Here is a 16,521-nt window from a genome sequence, read left to right on the forward strand (position 1 = left end):
ATAAGGAATTCAGTCTACTCTAGCATAGAATCATCTTTGAGTGTCACTATATATCAGAGGTTTAGCAATAAAGCTGATTCATTAAGATAACAATTCTCTGAAACCTGTACAACTGTACTGTATTACCATAAACACAACTGCAAGTAGAAATTTTCCTTGATCCAAGCAACCCTTCTAGCCAGTGATGAACTAATTTTGGTGGATGGAATATTTCTTTGCCTTCACTAATGGGTTCTGTACAATCTGTAAGGTTGATATAAGGTAGGCTAAATTTCTAAGCTTAATCAGCTAACAGGTAACAAACATGCAATAAGCCCTGGTTTCACCAACCTGATATAGGGAAGGAGTTACTCAAAATCAATCCTTAGAAAACTTGCACTGAAGACCCTTGGTTGTATCCCACTATCGTTTTTATATTATTTTTTATTTCTTGAACATACCTGAAAGTGACATGTATTTGTGTTGATTATTATCTATTATTGTTTTTAGCCTCTGAAATTGAGTTGTAACAAAAGTTGTCTCCACTTAGACCTCATGGCCTGTGTGGTTTTTGATCAGGTAAACTGGGCCTTTGCAGAGAAACACAGGAAAGTTTTCCCAAACCTCATATGGATCATGGTCATTGGGGACTAGAGTAATCACAGATGCCTTGCATAATAACTAAAATTACATGATACTGGTAGCATGGAGATATTCTGTAAAAAAAAAAAAAAAAGTTCCCATATACCCAAGCCTTTCTGCACTAAATGCTATTGCAAAGGCACAGGCTAACTATAACCATGTATTTCGAATACACCAAGAACTGAATATGGTTAAACTCAACTATGCTGAGAGAAAACAATGATCTAGTGATATTTGGGTTAAATGACCAAGAATACCAGAACAATAATTAACAAAAAGAGAATGACTGTTTTAAAGAAATTCATTCAGCTGTCTTATTTTGTCAGTTTCAGGCATGGGCTATACATCCACTGTCATCTACTTGATTCACAGTTCTTGGGCAAAGTGACTGCTTCTTGTCTGCTTCTGGAGACTTTTTTGACTCAGCCTCAGTTTAAGGTCTCATGTGAGTAGAAATCCACTGATTTGGTAGTTGGTAGCTTGGTTGGCAGTTTGCTTGCACTGTGAAACATGAGCCCATAATAAGAACAGAAATGGTATTCAGTAATGTCGAAAAGCATTTTCAAGTTGATATGTGTTATGGACTGAATTGTATCCCCCAAAAAGGATATATTGGAGTCCTAACTACCAGGACCTCAGAATGTGACCTTATTTGGAGGTAAGGTCTTTACAGAGGTAATCATGTGAAAATAGAGTAATTAGGGTGAGTCCTAATACAACTGGTGTCTTTATCGTAAGGGAAATTTGGAAACAAAGGCATGCACACAGGTAGGACACCACGTGAAGACTAGAGTTTGCTAATACATGCCAAGGAGCCAGAGCTAGAAGAGAGACGTGAAGCAGATCTTTCCCTAGTGCCTTCCCAGGGAGCATGGCTCTTCCAGCACCTTGATGTCAGACTTCTAGCCTCCATCCCTGTGATGGACAATTCTGTTTTTCAGAAGGTTGGTCTGATTGCTGTGAGTCAACTGTAGCTGGCTTAAATTGAGCAGTTATCCATCCGAAGGTTTGATGGGGAAGGACGTCATCTTGGTGGGGAGAGAAGCATCTCATACAGCTGGGGTGGTAAAAGCTGCTCATTTAGCATGTAGCCCTGCAAGGACATTGCCGTTGGCTTTGGGTCTGCCTATGTGCTTCTATTTAATAACCATTTTTTCTTTGTGAGTTTTGAATAGCTTCTACTAAATCATTGATATTGTTCCCACAGTTAGTCAAAATATCTGAAGAAGTCACAAATCCTTTAGGTTTCATGACATTTCAAAATCATGAGCAATTCTAAAAGCATATCTTTTGTCTTTTGCCACAATAAAGGCTTCAGTGAGAGCTATTAATTCTGCTACCTGGGAAGATCAAATATTATGAAATGGGGCCCCTTAATGGCTGCATTTTCAGCAGATACAACAAAAGAGGAGGGCTTTGTAATTTCTAAAATAAAATCCATCTATAAACCGTATTAAATCAAGATGATCTGAAATGGGTTCTGAAGATCGGTCCCGGGCATGCTTTCCTCAGTTATTGCTAGAGTCACATGTTTCCCCTTCATCCTGAAAAGGAATCAAATTACAAGAGTAAGGTTTGAACTATGTTAAATAGTGATGTGTAAGGGAGATAAAAAGGGCTTCATAAATGGAAAAGTTGCTGATAGAGAAATCTTGAGTGTTGTCTGAAAGTAACAATGATTGTTCAGCACGTGCAAACCACAGTCAGTGAGAAGCAAACAACATATTGGCAGAGGCTTCAACCAGTTTGACAGCTGCTGCCGAGTTCTGCAAGCATAAAAAGTATGCCTCGGTTACTAAACCAAGGACTAGGTTAAGAGAGGCAGCCTACAGGCTCCGGCGAGCTAATACTCCTAATATATCATCCTGTCTCTCGTGAACAAAAGGAGAAGGGTTCGACATGGTTAGGGGTACCCAAAGTGGGGGACTGTCGAAGAGAAGCAGGGAAAGAGGAGAAAGCTTTCACTTCTGCTTTGTATGGAAAAAGCTCAGGAACTGTTGCTTTAATAAGTTCATGAGGGGCTTCCCGGGTGGCGCAGTGGTTGAGAGTCCGCCTGCCCATGCAGGGGACAAGGGTTCGTGCCCCGGTCCGGGAAGATCCCACATGCCGCGGAGCGGCTGGGCCCGTGAGCCATGGCCGCTGAGCCTGCGCGTCCGGAGCCTGCGCTCCGCAACGGGAGAGGCCACAACAGTGAGAGGCCCGCGTAAAGTTCATGAGAGGACTGAGCTACTTTTTTTAAAAAATTAGGCATTTATTGCTCGCAATAACCAGTTAATCCCCCCAATATTCTTTTGTTTTTTAGTTTAGAACGTTGGTCAAATGGAATCATCTCTGTTCCGGTGAATGGAAAACATCCATGGCTGACAGATTGTGACCCAAATAATTTATACAATTTAACAAAATTATAGCTTTTTTTTTTACATGGTTTGTAAAGCTTTTCAGCTGATATTGAAGAGCTATATTAAGTCTTCTTGTGAACTACTTAAATTAAGAGGGCACAGTAATCTACATATTTTACAAGGATGAACTCTCAAAGAAAAATTAAATCCTTTTGTTTAGACTGACTTGTTTAGATGGAATATGAGAATTCTGTAAATCCCTGAGGTATAACCATCTAGATATAGTTTTCCCACAAAAATAACAAATATTAACTGTCTTTATTTATGTGTCTAGTAAGGGAAGCTGCATATAAACTGACCACTGTGAAATATTTACTTTTTCAGGGACGGAGGACAGGGCACATTTGTGTTGGGTACTAGGCATCTAGGGGTCACAATTCCATTGCTCACCTTGAGATCTTGAACGAACAGGGGTAGCCTTTTCTGATCGGCTTCTTAACTGGCTGTGTGGGAGTACTGTGAGGACTGAGATGTGGCCATCCTTATTGTAATAAAGACTCAGAGAAATGAATTTTATTCCTGAGATTTCTTCAAGTTTGAATGGCTACTGGGATGACCTCAGTGGGGGGTTTTGGAAATGGATGTAGCTCATGCAGCTCCTCAAAAGTGAATATTAATTCAACATCAAGTCTATGGTATGTCTCAATTTTTATAAGGTCCAAAGAATACACAACATCCAAAGTAATTATAACACTTGCCTCACACTCACCAGATTTATACAGCAGTTATCCTGGACAAAACTATGTTCCCAGAACCCAGTAGTTGTTATTGTCAAAGACAATTCATAGTACAAACTCATGGGTCTGTAGGAAGGTTAACTGGGGATGGCTTCAGCCTAATCATGCCAACCAGTTTATGCCAATTGTCAGGCATCCATGCCCTGCACACTTCAAATAAATTGGAAGAAATTTTTCAGCAAGAAGTTAGATTTATCACCATGCATTTAGCATGGCACACTGTATCTTCTCTCCGGCATTTCAAACACTGATACTATCTTGCAAAGTATAGATTTGCTGTGGTGCAGTCCCAATCACAAGGTGTCATTTGTGGTCCTGATCTTTCCTATCTAGTATTATCAAAATCTCTTTATATTCAGAATTTGCTCTTTTACACTGCATTTTATGACTGGCATGATTTATTTATTTACTTATTTAACATCTTTATTGGAGTATAACTGCTTTACAATGGTGTGTGAGTTTCTGCTTTACAACAAAGTGAACCAGCTATACATACACATATATCCCCATATCTCCTCCCTCTTGCGTCTCCCTCCTTGTACTTTTTAGATGCAGAATGCTCAGTACAATGGGAGGACTTACCAAAACCTTAATGCAATATTGGGCTGCATCTGTTACCACTTATAAAGGATTGCACTTTACTATGCAATGTTTTACAAATATTATTGCAGTTCTTTTTTTAATGATGATAACCAAGCCTTTCTCATTTTGCAGTGATTGCAAGGAGGCAGGAGAAGCAGTATTCCAGTACTTTCCCTTGGCTCACAAACCTACCAAGAGAGACAACTCTGGTAAGGTCCAGTAACAATGTTCTTACATAATAGGGTCCCACAGGATCTGGAAAGCTTAATTCCTGCTGTGACACTGCTGGGTTACCATCATCATTCAAAAAATATTACACTAGCAAGCTATGTACATCTACTTAAGGAAAAGATTATAAATATCAAACTCTGCTTTATAAAGACCTCACTATAATATGGTGGGGGCCGAAGGTAGAAACCTGCTTCCAGGTTTCTGGAAAGACCATCCCCCTATAAAATGTACGTAATTTAAAATAAATTAAGAAGTCGCAGGGGAGTCTCTGCTCCTTCACCATTCCATTACTATGGAATTTCAAAACCGTAATAGTTGATTGCTAAATTTAAACATTTGATTGAAATGATTTGTTGAAAGCTCTGCTCCCTTATTTTCAAAACACTTTATTTCATCTGAATTTCATATGGTATAAAAGTTATTACATGCTTGAACCTGCTGCTCAAATAGCAGGTTCTTTCAGTTCCTTTTTTTTTTTTAGCCATACCAAGCAGCATTCGGGATCTTAGTTCCCCAACCATGGATGGAACCTGTGGCCCCTGCAGTGGAAGCATGGAGTCTTAACCACTGGACTGCCAGGGAAGTTCCCTCTTTCAGTTTTTAAGGCCAACCTTCATTCAGCAGCAAATAAATAAGAAACAAATCATATATAATGCAGAGCATATATAGAAAATTTTCTTTTAGAAAAACAAAAATATTTGGACATTTTATATTTAGTATAGCTTAGCAATCCAGTCTGAGTTGACAAATTTAGTTAACTGTTAGGAGAGACAGTACATATACAAGAAACTCAATAGCCAGCAGATATTTTAACCCTTGATTAATCAGGCAACATGTCTGACCTAATTTTTTTCTTGTATTTTTTTTAGAAGATACTCCATTTGTAAATTCAAGTTTGGTTGCCCCTTTTTAGTCTTTTTGCTCAATATTTTGAACACTTCCATTTTCTTCTTTTTGTAGAGCCTTTGAGCTTCTTCTCTCTCTTGTTTTCTCCTCTCAAATTCCTGAAATTATTAACATAATTATCATTAGTAACAAACAATAGATATTGTTCAATAATTTTGTTGAAATAGCTATCACCATGCAAACACTTCAGGTTTGTCTTATATTTTGCAAAATGTGAAGTGTTACTCATAAGTGCAGCAGTGTACCCTCTTTGCCGCTATGATACATGCTATGCAACAGAATAATGTAAAGTTATTAAACAATTTTAATTTTTTGTATATAAATAATTAAAGCACAGAAGAAAGAAGGCACATTTATTTAATGGTTTCACATTTAAGTAGATCCACTGAAGAGTCAGAAGTGACGTTAGAGGTTATCTAGTCCATGTAACACAAATCATTTCCAGAATATCTGGTATTCTTTTAAATTTGCCATCTGATCCAGATTTAATTCAGGAAGCATTTATTGACTACAAACTATATATATGTAAAATATTGTGCTAGGTATTATGGTTTTGATTATTTAAGAATTATCATGCTCATTTGATTTGCTAAGATAGACTCAAATTCATTGGAGTTTAAAGAAAAACAATTTGAAGTTATAGACCTGAAAATCACTACTTAAAATACAATATTCTTAAATACAAAAGTTAAAAATTCTTAAATAATGCAATATGTGAACTGTTTTTCAGTTTCCCCTGTAACGCATATAGCCCCCAAATGACACAGCCTTACATTTGTATGGTGACATAATTAACAAAGTGCTTTCATATACGTCACAGCATTTTCCATTCTTTTAAAACTTTTTATGGTAGGATTTATCTTCACCTTACAGATAAGGGGCTGATGCTCAATTTTCACAATTACAAAGATGTAACATTTATATATACATAAAGGAAGTGTTTTTTGAAATAGTAAATGTTTTTCAGTATAATGGTCCATATTTCATCTGGTATACTATTTCCAAAGGTGGCAGGTATCAGAAGGTTGGTTAAAAAAATGCATAATCGTAACAAACTATGAAACAAAGGTCCAGTTTTTCCATGGAGAAATGTTTCCGCTTTACCCTAGTCTGCCATCAGTTTAAGAATAATCATACGAATTTTAGATGTTAAACTTCCAGATTTCTTAATTACACAATTTGTAAAGCTAAGACATAAAAGAAATTATATGTCAGCGCCATCTTTGAGGTATTTTTGATTGATGTGCTCTCCTTTTTAAAGTGATAGATTAATATAGCTTCAATATAAGAAACAAGAATTAACCACAAATAAAATAATTTTGTTGACGCTGTGGATACTTTTGTTCTGCTCATTTGAAAAAGGCTGTTATAATTTTGGGTTTCTGAATGATAACAAAGTGTGGTAACTTTTTGCTAAGTTAATCTAGTAAGGTTTTTAATAAGCAAGACCAACTCTTTAATGTAAATTTATGAAAATCATCTACACTTTTTAAAAATTAGTAGTTCTCAAATTTTATTACGCATAATCTCTTGAGCCACTTGTTAAAAATAATTGCAACTATCTGGACCTTACTCTTGAGAAACACTGTCCCAGATGCTCATATTATTAACCTATGAGCAGTACCTTAAAAATCCTATTCTTGACTACTACTATCACCTCTCAAGGGTAATATAAACAATCAAGGAATCTGAATGTTGAAATTCTCCAGCTCTTCTCAGATTATTCATTTACTCAGCAAATATTTACAGAGGGCATACTATGTGCCCCATGTTAAGAAGAAAAGCTTACATATACACTTAAGATGAAGAAACATGAATCTAAATATTTTAAAAGTAGATCTTACTTGTCTCTTAGCAGCACGCTTAGCTTGTATCTGCTCATACTCTTCCTGTGCTTTCTGATTTGATGTTTTCTTTTTATTTTTCTTTGGAATAGTAATGGAACTTTGTAAGATAAATGAAAACAAATCACAAGTATTAAAAATAATATAACCAAAATTACGACACAATTATGTCAAATAGTACTTGTATAGTCAAATCTCACTAATGCAACTTAAGGGGTGGGGGTGAAGAGAATTTGAAAGAAAGAGGACATTAATTTTATTAGTAAAATGCCCAAATAACACATTAGAAATTTTGTTACAGCTTTCAAGACATAGAAAATAGTAAATGGAAAGTCTTGGAGAAGTATTTCAACCAGGGAAAATACAGAAAGCTCTGAAAGATCTGAAAATGTTTAAAAGCAGGAAACCAGCATATGAATGGTAGAAATGACAGACTGAAAAAGGCATTAATTTGAAGGACGTTATGAAGGACCTTGTGGGTGTACATGAACTTTAATCCCAAAGTTCTTTGACCAACTTGTCTCTATTCCATTTCATTTGTTTTTTTAATTGCAACCAAGTCTATGTCCTCTGGGAAAAAAAAAATCCAGGTTAATAATAACAGTAGTAGTAGCAGTTAACACTCATGTAGCACTTCCCATGTATCACATGCCTTTTAAAATACGTATAAAAATGAACTCATTTAATCTTCACAACATCTGAGATAGGTCTAAGATACCACAGTCTGTAAATAATCCATTCTGGGGTTGTACACCATGGCGGCTATAAATTACTTACTATTATTATTTGCATTTTAGAGAAGAGGACATTGGGCACCAACATATTAGAGCCAGCTCCAAAGTCCACGATGTTAAGCACTACACTATAATACCTCTCAAAAATTAGACTTTCTTAAAAAACATACATTAATAACAGGAGTTAACCACGGTCCAAGTAAGTTAAATGTACTTGAGAGGCTTAAAATCTAAAACCCAGGTCTCTTAACTCCCATTCCATTACTTTGTCTATTAAGCCTACCTGACTTAATTTATAGTCATTTAAGCTAACATGAAAGCCTCCATGAAAATATTTTCACATAATTACCTGTGACTTCTAATATGCCTTAAGAAAAATCCCAATTACTACAGAAATTGTTCTGTAATCTCTTTCCTAAAACCCTACTTACATCTACAATGAAGAATTTCAAAAGATGGTAATACATACTTTATTCTTATGCTACATTGTTCTTCTGGATGAGGCTGCTCAATGCTACAATGTTCTTCAGACAAAGCCTGGTCAATGCTACACTGCTCTTCTGGCAAAGGCTGATCAACTTGTTCTTCTGACAGAGGCTGGTCAACTTGTTCTAACAAAGACTGGTCAGCTTTTCTAAGCTGCTTCCTGAGTCTTTCCTCTTCAGCTAAATAGAGATGTTTCAGATGATCAGGGTACCGATCTGTGAACTGGGATTCCCGTGAGGTTTTAGCCTTCTTTTCCCTCCATATCAATTTCTTGTAATTTTGCTGAATTTTTAGTTTTCTTCGAAATGCAAAGCCTTGTCCTGTTGAAGAATATATCAGTCATGAATTACTTTCTGAGAAAATAATTTGCATGAAAAATGTAGTTGCTAAATTAAAATCTTTTTACATCATCACGTTTAGATGATAGAATTACATTATGTTTTGCTTTAAAACGTTATTTCAAGAAAACAAGTTTAAGCTAATGGAATGAACAGTATACTGGTCCTTCGCAAAAAAACCAGGCTAACAGTAATTGTGCAGAACTAAAGAATCTCAAAGAAGGAAAAAAGACTAGAGTGTTGCACAACTCCAACTTATTGTACTCACAAATCAAACAGATTTCTTAATTCATCTAAAACACTTAATCTAGGTCTTCACTAAATACCTCCGAGAGAAAAACCCTCACATCTATTACCTTACGTTACAGAAAATACTCTACGACTGATTTTCTAAAGTAATTCAACGCAAACGAGGAAAGACGGTGTATGACTTTCTCAACAGCAATTATAAGAAAACTACTTATTTAACATTTATACATTCCAAATGGGTTTTAAAAGTACTTACAAACAGCAAGACAAAATGAAAAACACAACTAAAACGAAGCAAATAAACACAGTAAGAGAAGACTGGAGGGCTCTGGGGTATTTGTAATCAGCAAGAGTGCGGGGCAGTACATTTCCGGCCCCGCCTTCTATCCTTTACCGTAATACATGCACAAATGGACTCATAGATTCTCTCTGCTTACGGTTTCACGGGGAAAATATAGAGGAAAAGAGTTCTCATTAAAAAATGGGATTAAGTCGAGGAAAATGTTGAAAGATTTAGAGCAACACTGCCTCGCCTTCCCATCCAGAACTCTGAGAAGCCCACGGCTTCAGCAGACTTAAGAATAGATTTCTCTGCCCCAAGTACGGCTCGGTCTGGTTCCTAAATCCTTCCCAGCTTGGGCGGATCGCGTATCCTAAGATTTCGCAGGCCCGAGGACTTGTAAAAGGCTGCCTTCTTACATACATACCCTCGCGAACGCTCCCCGCGAAGGCCTGCGGATGATTAGGTCGCCACGTCCTCCGTTTCACATTCTTATTTCTGAATCCGACCAGTGAAACTCCTTCGCCACGCGTCGCAAAGCTCCCTGTCTGCCCGGCTGCTGCATGCCTTACCGGCGCCATGGCACACCAACCGCGGCGCCAGAAAAACACAACTGGCGCGGTAAAAAATACGTCATCAGGCAGAAGCAATCAGCCGCCCACCCACAGTCCAGATCGGAATTCTACTTATCTGGCCTATACTTTCCACTGAGACCTTGCCTTGCGGCCACGTTTGCGCCACCTACAGCCCGGGAGGGTGGGCGTCATGGCGGCTTCTGGGTCGCTCCCGGTGACCCAGGACCTGTCCACGTTGCGTGCCAAGTTGCAGGGGCTGCTGCGGTTCCTGACGGAAGCCTTGTCCATTTCCAGTGCACATACGGTGGACTTCTACACGGAGTCCGTGTGGCAGCAAGTGGTCGACTTGCCCCCGGCGACGGTGCTGGCGGCGCTGAGATCGCCGGCGGAGGCGGAGGCCCAGCCCTCGGAGGCGCGCCTCCAGGTGGAAGCCGAGAGTGGATCAGGTGAATGGCGGGTGGGCGGGGCGTTCAGGAAGGCGGAGAGACGTTCCTCCTTCCTGAAGGGTGAAGGGTGAAGGGTGAAGGGTGGTGTCCCGTAGCGGAAGTCGAGCGGAAACAGGTACATGGCGGGGCTGCCCCTGGCGGGGTAGGGTTGCGCTTCCTGGTAGGGAGCGGAGCCCCTTCTCCGCTTACTGGCGGCGTGGGGCGGGACGCTCCTCCCGTATCCCCTGTCTTCCATGGGTGCTTGTGTATTTCCACAGTTTAAAGAGAGCAAGAAACACTGCTAGGACCTTTCTTCATTTAGTAATTCAACAGTCATTCTCTTAACCGGAGGGGAACAGTGCTTATAGATTGCATGTGGAGCACAGCAGAAGATAAATCAACACCTAACAATCAAGATCATTTCAATGGTGATTATGGCCAAGAAGAAAATAAAACCAGTCAACTGTGATAGCGACTGTGTGAGGAGGCTGCTTTCACCTGGTTGGTCATGAGCCTGAGAAGGCGCCGGCCTGCAGTGAGCCGCAGGAAGGGATTTCAGGCCCACGGGATCGCGGAGGCCCTTGGCAGGAAAGAGCGGGCCGGGTTGAGGTTTAGATGCCTGAGTGGCTAAAGCCAAGTGCCGGGCAGTGGCAGGTGCGGCCAGGGACGTAGGCAGAGCCGGATCGCGCGGGGCTCTCTGGGCCTCGGAGGGATACTGGGTTTGAAGTAGGATGAGAAAGCTTTGGGCAATTTAGTCAATATAGTGCCTTAATATACTTTACATTTGAAAAGATAACTGTGATAGTTATTTGAAGAACAGACTAGTGGGGCAAATCTGAGAAGCCAGTTAGAAGGCCATTTCAGTAATACAAGGAAGAGATGAGACGGTTGTGGGCTAGGATGGTAGTAGTGAAGACCGGGAATGTTTGCTATATCTTTTGAAAACTGTTTATAAAATATCTACTACTGAAACTTAGATTCTACTAAGGCAAGTACATTTTGGAAGTAATATGATGAGAAGACACCAGCAGGATCCTGGGATTTCTTCTACTTTGTTTCCAGGCTGTCCCAACCTTGCCCTTGCTAGTGAACTTTATTCACTTGAGCATTCTCTGAAGGCAAAGCACCACTGGTGGGCCTTCCTATGATAGATCTTGGTAAATACTGGTTTCTTTAAAGTCACTGTTTATTGTTGGAAAGTTAGGCACTTCTTTTTTTTTTTTTTTTTTTTTGTCGTTAACACAGTTTATTATTGGCACACTTAACAGTAAAGCATACATAAATACACGGAGCCACTGTGTCTTTACACGTATAGAGAAACATTAATATGCAAATGGAAAAATTAGTTTTTTTATAAAGTTTCCCATAAATACACTGGAATTGCTCCCAAAGAAAAGTCCCCATAAAAGAACCAGGTTAGGGCTTTACAAAATTTTATACAGGAAATATACTATGAAAAGAAACAACAGTCAACTCAGATACAACAAAAAAAAAAACACAAAAGAGTTTCAGATTTATTAAACTGCCCACAAAATTAATGGATTACATGGCTTGAATATATTTGGATCAACAGAAATTTTACAAACGCCTACATTCTCAAGGGGCCAAGTGCCTTTCTTTACATAAAAATCTGCCTTGGTGTCTTTGATGACAAAAAGACATTTCTTGTTTCAGCACTCGGGCTCGATTGAACCAACTCAGGATGGAGAACCAAATGACATTAGCTCGGCCATAAATTACCCTGCTGGGCCCTCTTAGCTGTTACCCAATGAAAGAAAAGGTGAAGGGGAAAAAAAAATAAAGATACATTTAAATTACTTTCCAAAAGTGGATTTTTTTCCTTTTCTTTTTTTACTGAAACAAGTAACTCTCAGATGTAAGTCAAAAAGCAGAAAATATTTTACAATATTAAAAAGTCTATCTGTAGTTGGGTTCGGCATAGAATGAGATCCTGAGCACTGAGGGTTTATTAACAATATGGCGTTTGTTGGATGGTTGAGTGGGGCGGGAATGAAGTTAACAAATGTGGTTAAAACCGAGCCAGGAGAAGCCTAGCTTTTGCTCTTATTTTAATTACGATCACTACCAGTATCTGTGTTACCTGTGAAGGCCTCCAGGGAGGGGTCATGGAAGTTTATTCGGAATGATCCTCTCAATTTAAAAAAAGAAAGAAAGAAACTCAGATCCCTGTGGTTTAGAAATAGGTATTTGCATGAAAAAGTTTTAATGTCTCTTCCTTTCTCTGCTGTGAGTAAGGATCTGAAATAGTGATTGTAACTCACAGGGGCTATTGACAGTGGATTCTGGAGCTGGTCAATCTTACTGGGAAGCTTGGGGTGGGCGGTTTTCTGATTTGGTCTGTTGAGTGGTGGGAGGTTTACTGTGCCATGGGCTACTGTTCCCCAGGGCTGGTGAACTGGTGAAGTCTTCCTCATCGTCCATGCCGTTGGCTGCATCATACTGCGTGTTTTCTAATCTAGTGATTAGCCTTTTGTCCTCGTCCCCAAACTCACCTCCCATCAGAGTTGGCTCTCCTACCACCATCAGGTCCAATGAGGAGGACTGGAAGTGACTCATTCAGGGCCCCTCAATGCTTCTCCTTAAATTGGCCAGAAGGGGTCACTGCTGTTGAATGACACAGGTCTCCATCCCTCCCAGGGTTGAGGCTGCACTTCGGGATCACTCCTAGCCCAGGTACCTGACTGGACAGACTCAGGTTGGCAGCTGGCGTCTTCTTCTTGCCGCCCGTGCTGTTGGCAGTGTTCCCAGTGCTGCTGCTGGAGGTGCTACTGGTGGAATTTTTTCTTTTTGTCTGTTTCGTTGTCGGTTGCCTTGTGGGTTCTGACGGCGTCACCATCCACTGCCACTTCTGAAACAAGCAGGTCTTCAGGCAGTCTCGTGGACTGAGGTTGTAAGTTTTATATCTGGACATCAGTTCCTGCATTGGCTCCAGTATTACACACAACCTGAGGTAGTTGACGGTGAACTTTGCTAGCCCCATCCTGGTGATGTTTTTGGACAGCTGATCCAGGACCTGAGGCTCTTGTGCATGCATGGCAAGAATGCTTCTTGGGACTAACTCTCTGTATTGTCTAATGGTAAAGTGCCATGTTTTTGGACAGCTGATCCAGGACCTGAAAGTTACTTACATGCATGGCAAGAATGCTTCTTGGGACTAACTCTCTGTATTGTCTAATGGTAAAGTGCCATGTTTTTATTCTCATGAGATCATCAAAGGTGAACTCCAAGGTCAGTCTGCCTTCTGTACACACCTTGGTAAACATGGGCTTCCCGTGCTGGGTGACCATCGCATGCTGGTCGCAGTCCACCGTGATGGATGAGCTGTGGTAGGATTCTTTCGAGTGTTTGAGAATGTAATACAGGTCAGTATTACAAACACAGTGCTAAAGTAACGGGGGATGAGGGTCCTGCCGATAGCTGCTAGTGTTGGAGGGTCTCCTGTGGAGGCAGGGGGTGGCTGTGGCACACCGTGGGGACAAGGACACTGGCAGCAGAAGTTCTGGGAAGTACTCCTTGGCATGAGCCCTCGCGGAGTCTGCCATTATCCCCACCAAAGAGTCGGGTAGGCTCCAGTGCTGGGTTGCCTCAGGCCAAACAACCAGGCACTTCTTCAGTTTACTCTCGTAATGCCTAATACCTATGATAACATGGCAACTTAAACTCCAAAAGAGTTTAAGATCATGTCTGTCCTGCTGTATTGTAGAACCTAATAAAATACCTAGCATGCATAATTAAATCCTCAATGAATATTTGTTGAATGAGTTAATGAATGACTCATTCTGGCTTCCAAAAGAGTAAAAGAAACTAATTAAATATGAAGCCCAAGACTTTCATATGGGTTTAGCCTAGGTTTCATACAATGGAAGAATTAGATTGTTTACATATCCTAATAATAACAATAATAGGATTAATTGATATTTACTGTTTTCCCTGCAGTGTGTTGTTTGTTTGCATATTTTCTCTTTTAATATTTACATTAGTCTGGCAAGATGGGTTCTGTTTTCCCCATTTGTGAAATTGCCAGTTGAAGAGGTAATTTACTAGGGGCACAGCTTGTAATGGAGATGCAAGCCTGGGTCATCTGACCCCACAGAGTCTGAGGTCTTTACCACTGTGATAAAGGTTTTTCTGGATTATTTAAGATTGAATTACAAAGGGCATTTGTTATCACAACTGATATTTTTATGACATGGATACATTTCTTATTTTTTGTTTTGTTTTTATTGTTTCCCCTTCAAGAATGTAAGAATTGTTTTGTTCACTGTTGTATCTTTAGTGCCTAGAATGGTACCTGGTCAGAGTAGGTGGTTGATACATATTTGACGAATAAATAAATGAATAATGCCACTTATTTGTTCTCTCAGCTAGGAATAAAATACATCTTTGGGGAAACACAACCAATTTTGTGTCAATTCAACAGTAATGGAATCTAGACTAGATTATTCACCTTTGAAATGTCTCTGACCCTGCCAAATTTTATATACAAGATATTCAATTGTACAAATGTATGCTTGTAAGGAATATTAATTTTTGTTTATGTAAAGATTATGTAAATATGGACATTTTCTCCATTACTATGTGAAGTCTATTGTTTGTATCAGAGAAGAGTATTTTTTGCTCTTTGACCAGATTTGTATCTTATTAAAGAATTGTTAGTTTCTCTATAAGTATAATTTAGCATTTAATTTTTATACTCTGTAGTCAGACAGGGTACAGATTCCAATTCTCCCAGCTCTGTGACCTTGGGGAAGTTTGTTCATTCATTCAGGGAACATTTACTTAGTGTCTGCTGTGTGCCTTTACTTTTCTAGGAGCTAGGGAAATAGTAGTAAATAAAGCAAATAAAAATCCGTATCTTCATCTTGCTTGCGTTCTAGAGGGAATAGAAATAATTTTTTTAAAGTGCCACAGAGAAGAATCAAGTAGCAAAGAGAGGAGTGAATAAGGGGACGGGCAGGCGGAAGATATGTTTGCAATTGTAAATATGTTGTCCCAGCAAAACTGCATGGAAATAACCCTGGACAAAAAAATCTAAATAAGGAGAAAATTGAGTCATGAAGCTATCTGGAGGCAGAGCCTTCCAGATAGTGAGAACAGGGAGCGCAGAGGCCCTGATGTGGGAGCAGGCATGGTGTGTTCAAGGAGCAGCAAGGAGACCTGAATGGATTTCCATTAGGGTCTCACAAGAAGTATGGTTTTCTGCCAGCTTGATATGAGGAGTTACAAATAAACACAGTTCCCAGAGCTGCACTGAGTTAATGCACAGTGTGTGAAAGTACACTAGCATATGTTTGGCATAATCATTTGGTATTTTATGAGACCAAGTTGTTTCTGAAAATCCTCAGTGAAGCCATTTCAGTAGATTTCTCTTGCCAGGTGATATTCTGGTTGGTCAGAGTCCTGAAAGTTTCTTTTCCTCTGTTCATCTAAAAAGAACTAGAGAGAAAACAATCTTAATTCTCCACAATTAAAAAGGAAAGATGGTGAAAATAACTGTATTTTTTTTTTTTTTTTTGCGGTACGCGGGCCTCTCACTGTTGTGGCCTCTCCCGTTGCGGAGCACAGGCTCGGGACGCGCAAGCTCAGCGGCCATGGCTCAGGGGCCCAGCCGCTCCGCGGCATGTGGGATCCTCCCAGACCGCGGCACGAGCCCGTGTCCCCTGCATCGGCAGGCGGACCCTCAACCACTGCGCCACCAAGGAAGCCCAAATAACTGTATTTTAAGGGCATAAATTATGGGTGTTGTGGTTTGAATTGTGTCTCCCCCCCAAATTCATAATTCGAAGCCATAACCCCCAATGTGACTATATTTGGAGATAGTCTTTAAAGAGGTAATTAAGGTTAAAAGAGATCAAAGGGTGGTGCCCTAATCCAATAAGAAGAGGAAGAAACACCAGAAGGGTGCACGCAGAGGAAAACTATGTGAGGACCCAGTGAAAAGGCAGTTGTCTGTAAGCCAGGGAGAGGGGCTTCACCGGGAACCAGCTAGCTCTGCCAGCACTTTGATTTTCCGCTTCCAGTTTCCAGACTGTGACAGATTTCTGTTGTATAAGCCACCCAGCCAGTGGTATTTTGTATGGCATCTTGAGCAGA

At 39.9% G+C, this 16,521-nt stretch overlaps 3 protein-coding genes across 8 annotated transcripts in view; 1 reads left to right on the forward strand and 2 right to left on the reverse strand.

The window, feature by feature from the left end:
- Nucleotides 1-889: 889 nt before the first annotated feature.
- On the reverse strand, nucleotides 890-10,094 carry CCDC59 (coiled-coil domain containing 59). 2 transcript variants are annotated; one of them, XM_007126445.4, is made up of 5 exons: nucleotides 9,835-10,094; nucleotides 8,524-8,860; nucleotides 7,321-7,420; nucleotides 5,413-5,574; nucleotides 890-2,165 (listed from the first exon to the last, which is right to left on the reverse strand). In XM_007126445.4, the coding sequence occupies exons 1-4, from the start codon at nucleotides 9,986-9,988 to the stop codon at nucleotides 5,413-5,415; spliced, it is 753 nt and encodes a 250-aa protein (XP_007126507.1). In that variant the 5' UTR covers nucleotides 9,989-10,094; the 3' UTR covers nucleotides 890-2,165. The 2 variants fall into 2 exon arrangements, with proteins under 2 accessions (XP_007126507.1, XP_007126506.1); XM_007126444.4 differs by lacking the exon at nucleotides 890-2,165 and having other exon boundaries at nucleotides 5,231-5,574.
- Nucleotides 10,095-10,155: 61 nt separating this feature from the next.
- The window catches only part of METTL25 (methyltransferase like 25), a 129,560-nt gene continuing 123,194 nt past the window's right edge, over nucleotides 10,156-16,521 (forward strand). For all 5 annotated transcript variants that reach the window (XR_003680093.2, XR_003680097.2, XM_028490421.2 and 2 more), the window contains exon 1: nucleotides 10,156-10,428. Coding sequence is in view for 3 of the 5 variants with exons in the window: in XM_028490421.2 (XP_028346222.1) it covers nucleotides 10,173-10,428 (256 nt within the window). In the remaining 2 variants the exon portion in view is untranslated. The remainder of the gene's footprint in view (nucleotides 10,429-16,521) is intronic.
- LOC102986345 (LIM domain-binding protein 2-like) lies at nucleotides 12,727-14,145 on the reverse strand. The gene is given in 4 exon segments (XM_024122855.3): nucleotides 12,727-12,969; nucleotides 13,106-13,517; nucleotides 13,618-13,798; nucleotides 13,801-14,145. Coding segments are annotated over 4 exon segments (984 nt in total). The 5' UTR covers nucleotides 13,949-14,145.

This window comes from Physeter macrocephalus, chromosome 6, assembly GCF_002837175.3.
Source record: "Physeter macrocephalus isolate SW-GA chromosome 6, ASM283717v5, whole genome shotgun sequence".
Lineage (NCBI taxonomy): Eukaryota > Metazoa > Chordata > Mammalia > Artiodactyla > Physeteridae > Physeter > Physeter macrocephalus.

What these genes read in the sequence shown, in the direction of transcription:
- CCDC59 (XM_007126445.4), bottom strand. Translation starts at nt 9,988, where the DNA reads ATGGCGCCGGTAAGGCATGCAGCAGCCGGGCAGACAGGGAGCTTTGCG. An exon ending in CGCGGGGAGCGTTCGCGAGG is followed by an intron (nt 8,861 to 9,834) that starts GTATGTATGTAA and finishes ATTCTTCAACAG; the next exon opens with GACAAGGCTTTGCATTTCGA. An exon ending in CAATGTAGCATAAGAATAAA is followed by an intron (nt 7,421 to 8,523) that starts GTATGTATTACC and finishes TATCTTACAAAG; the next exon opens with TTCCATTACTATTCCAAAGA.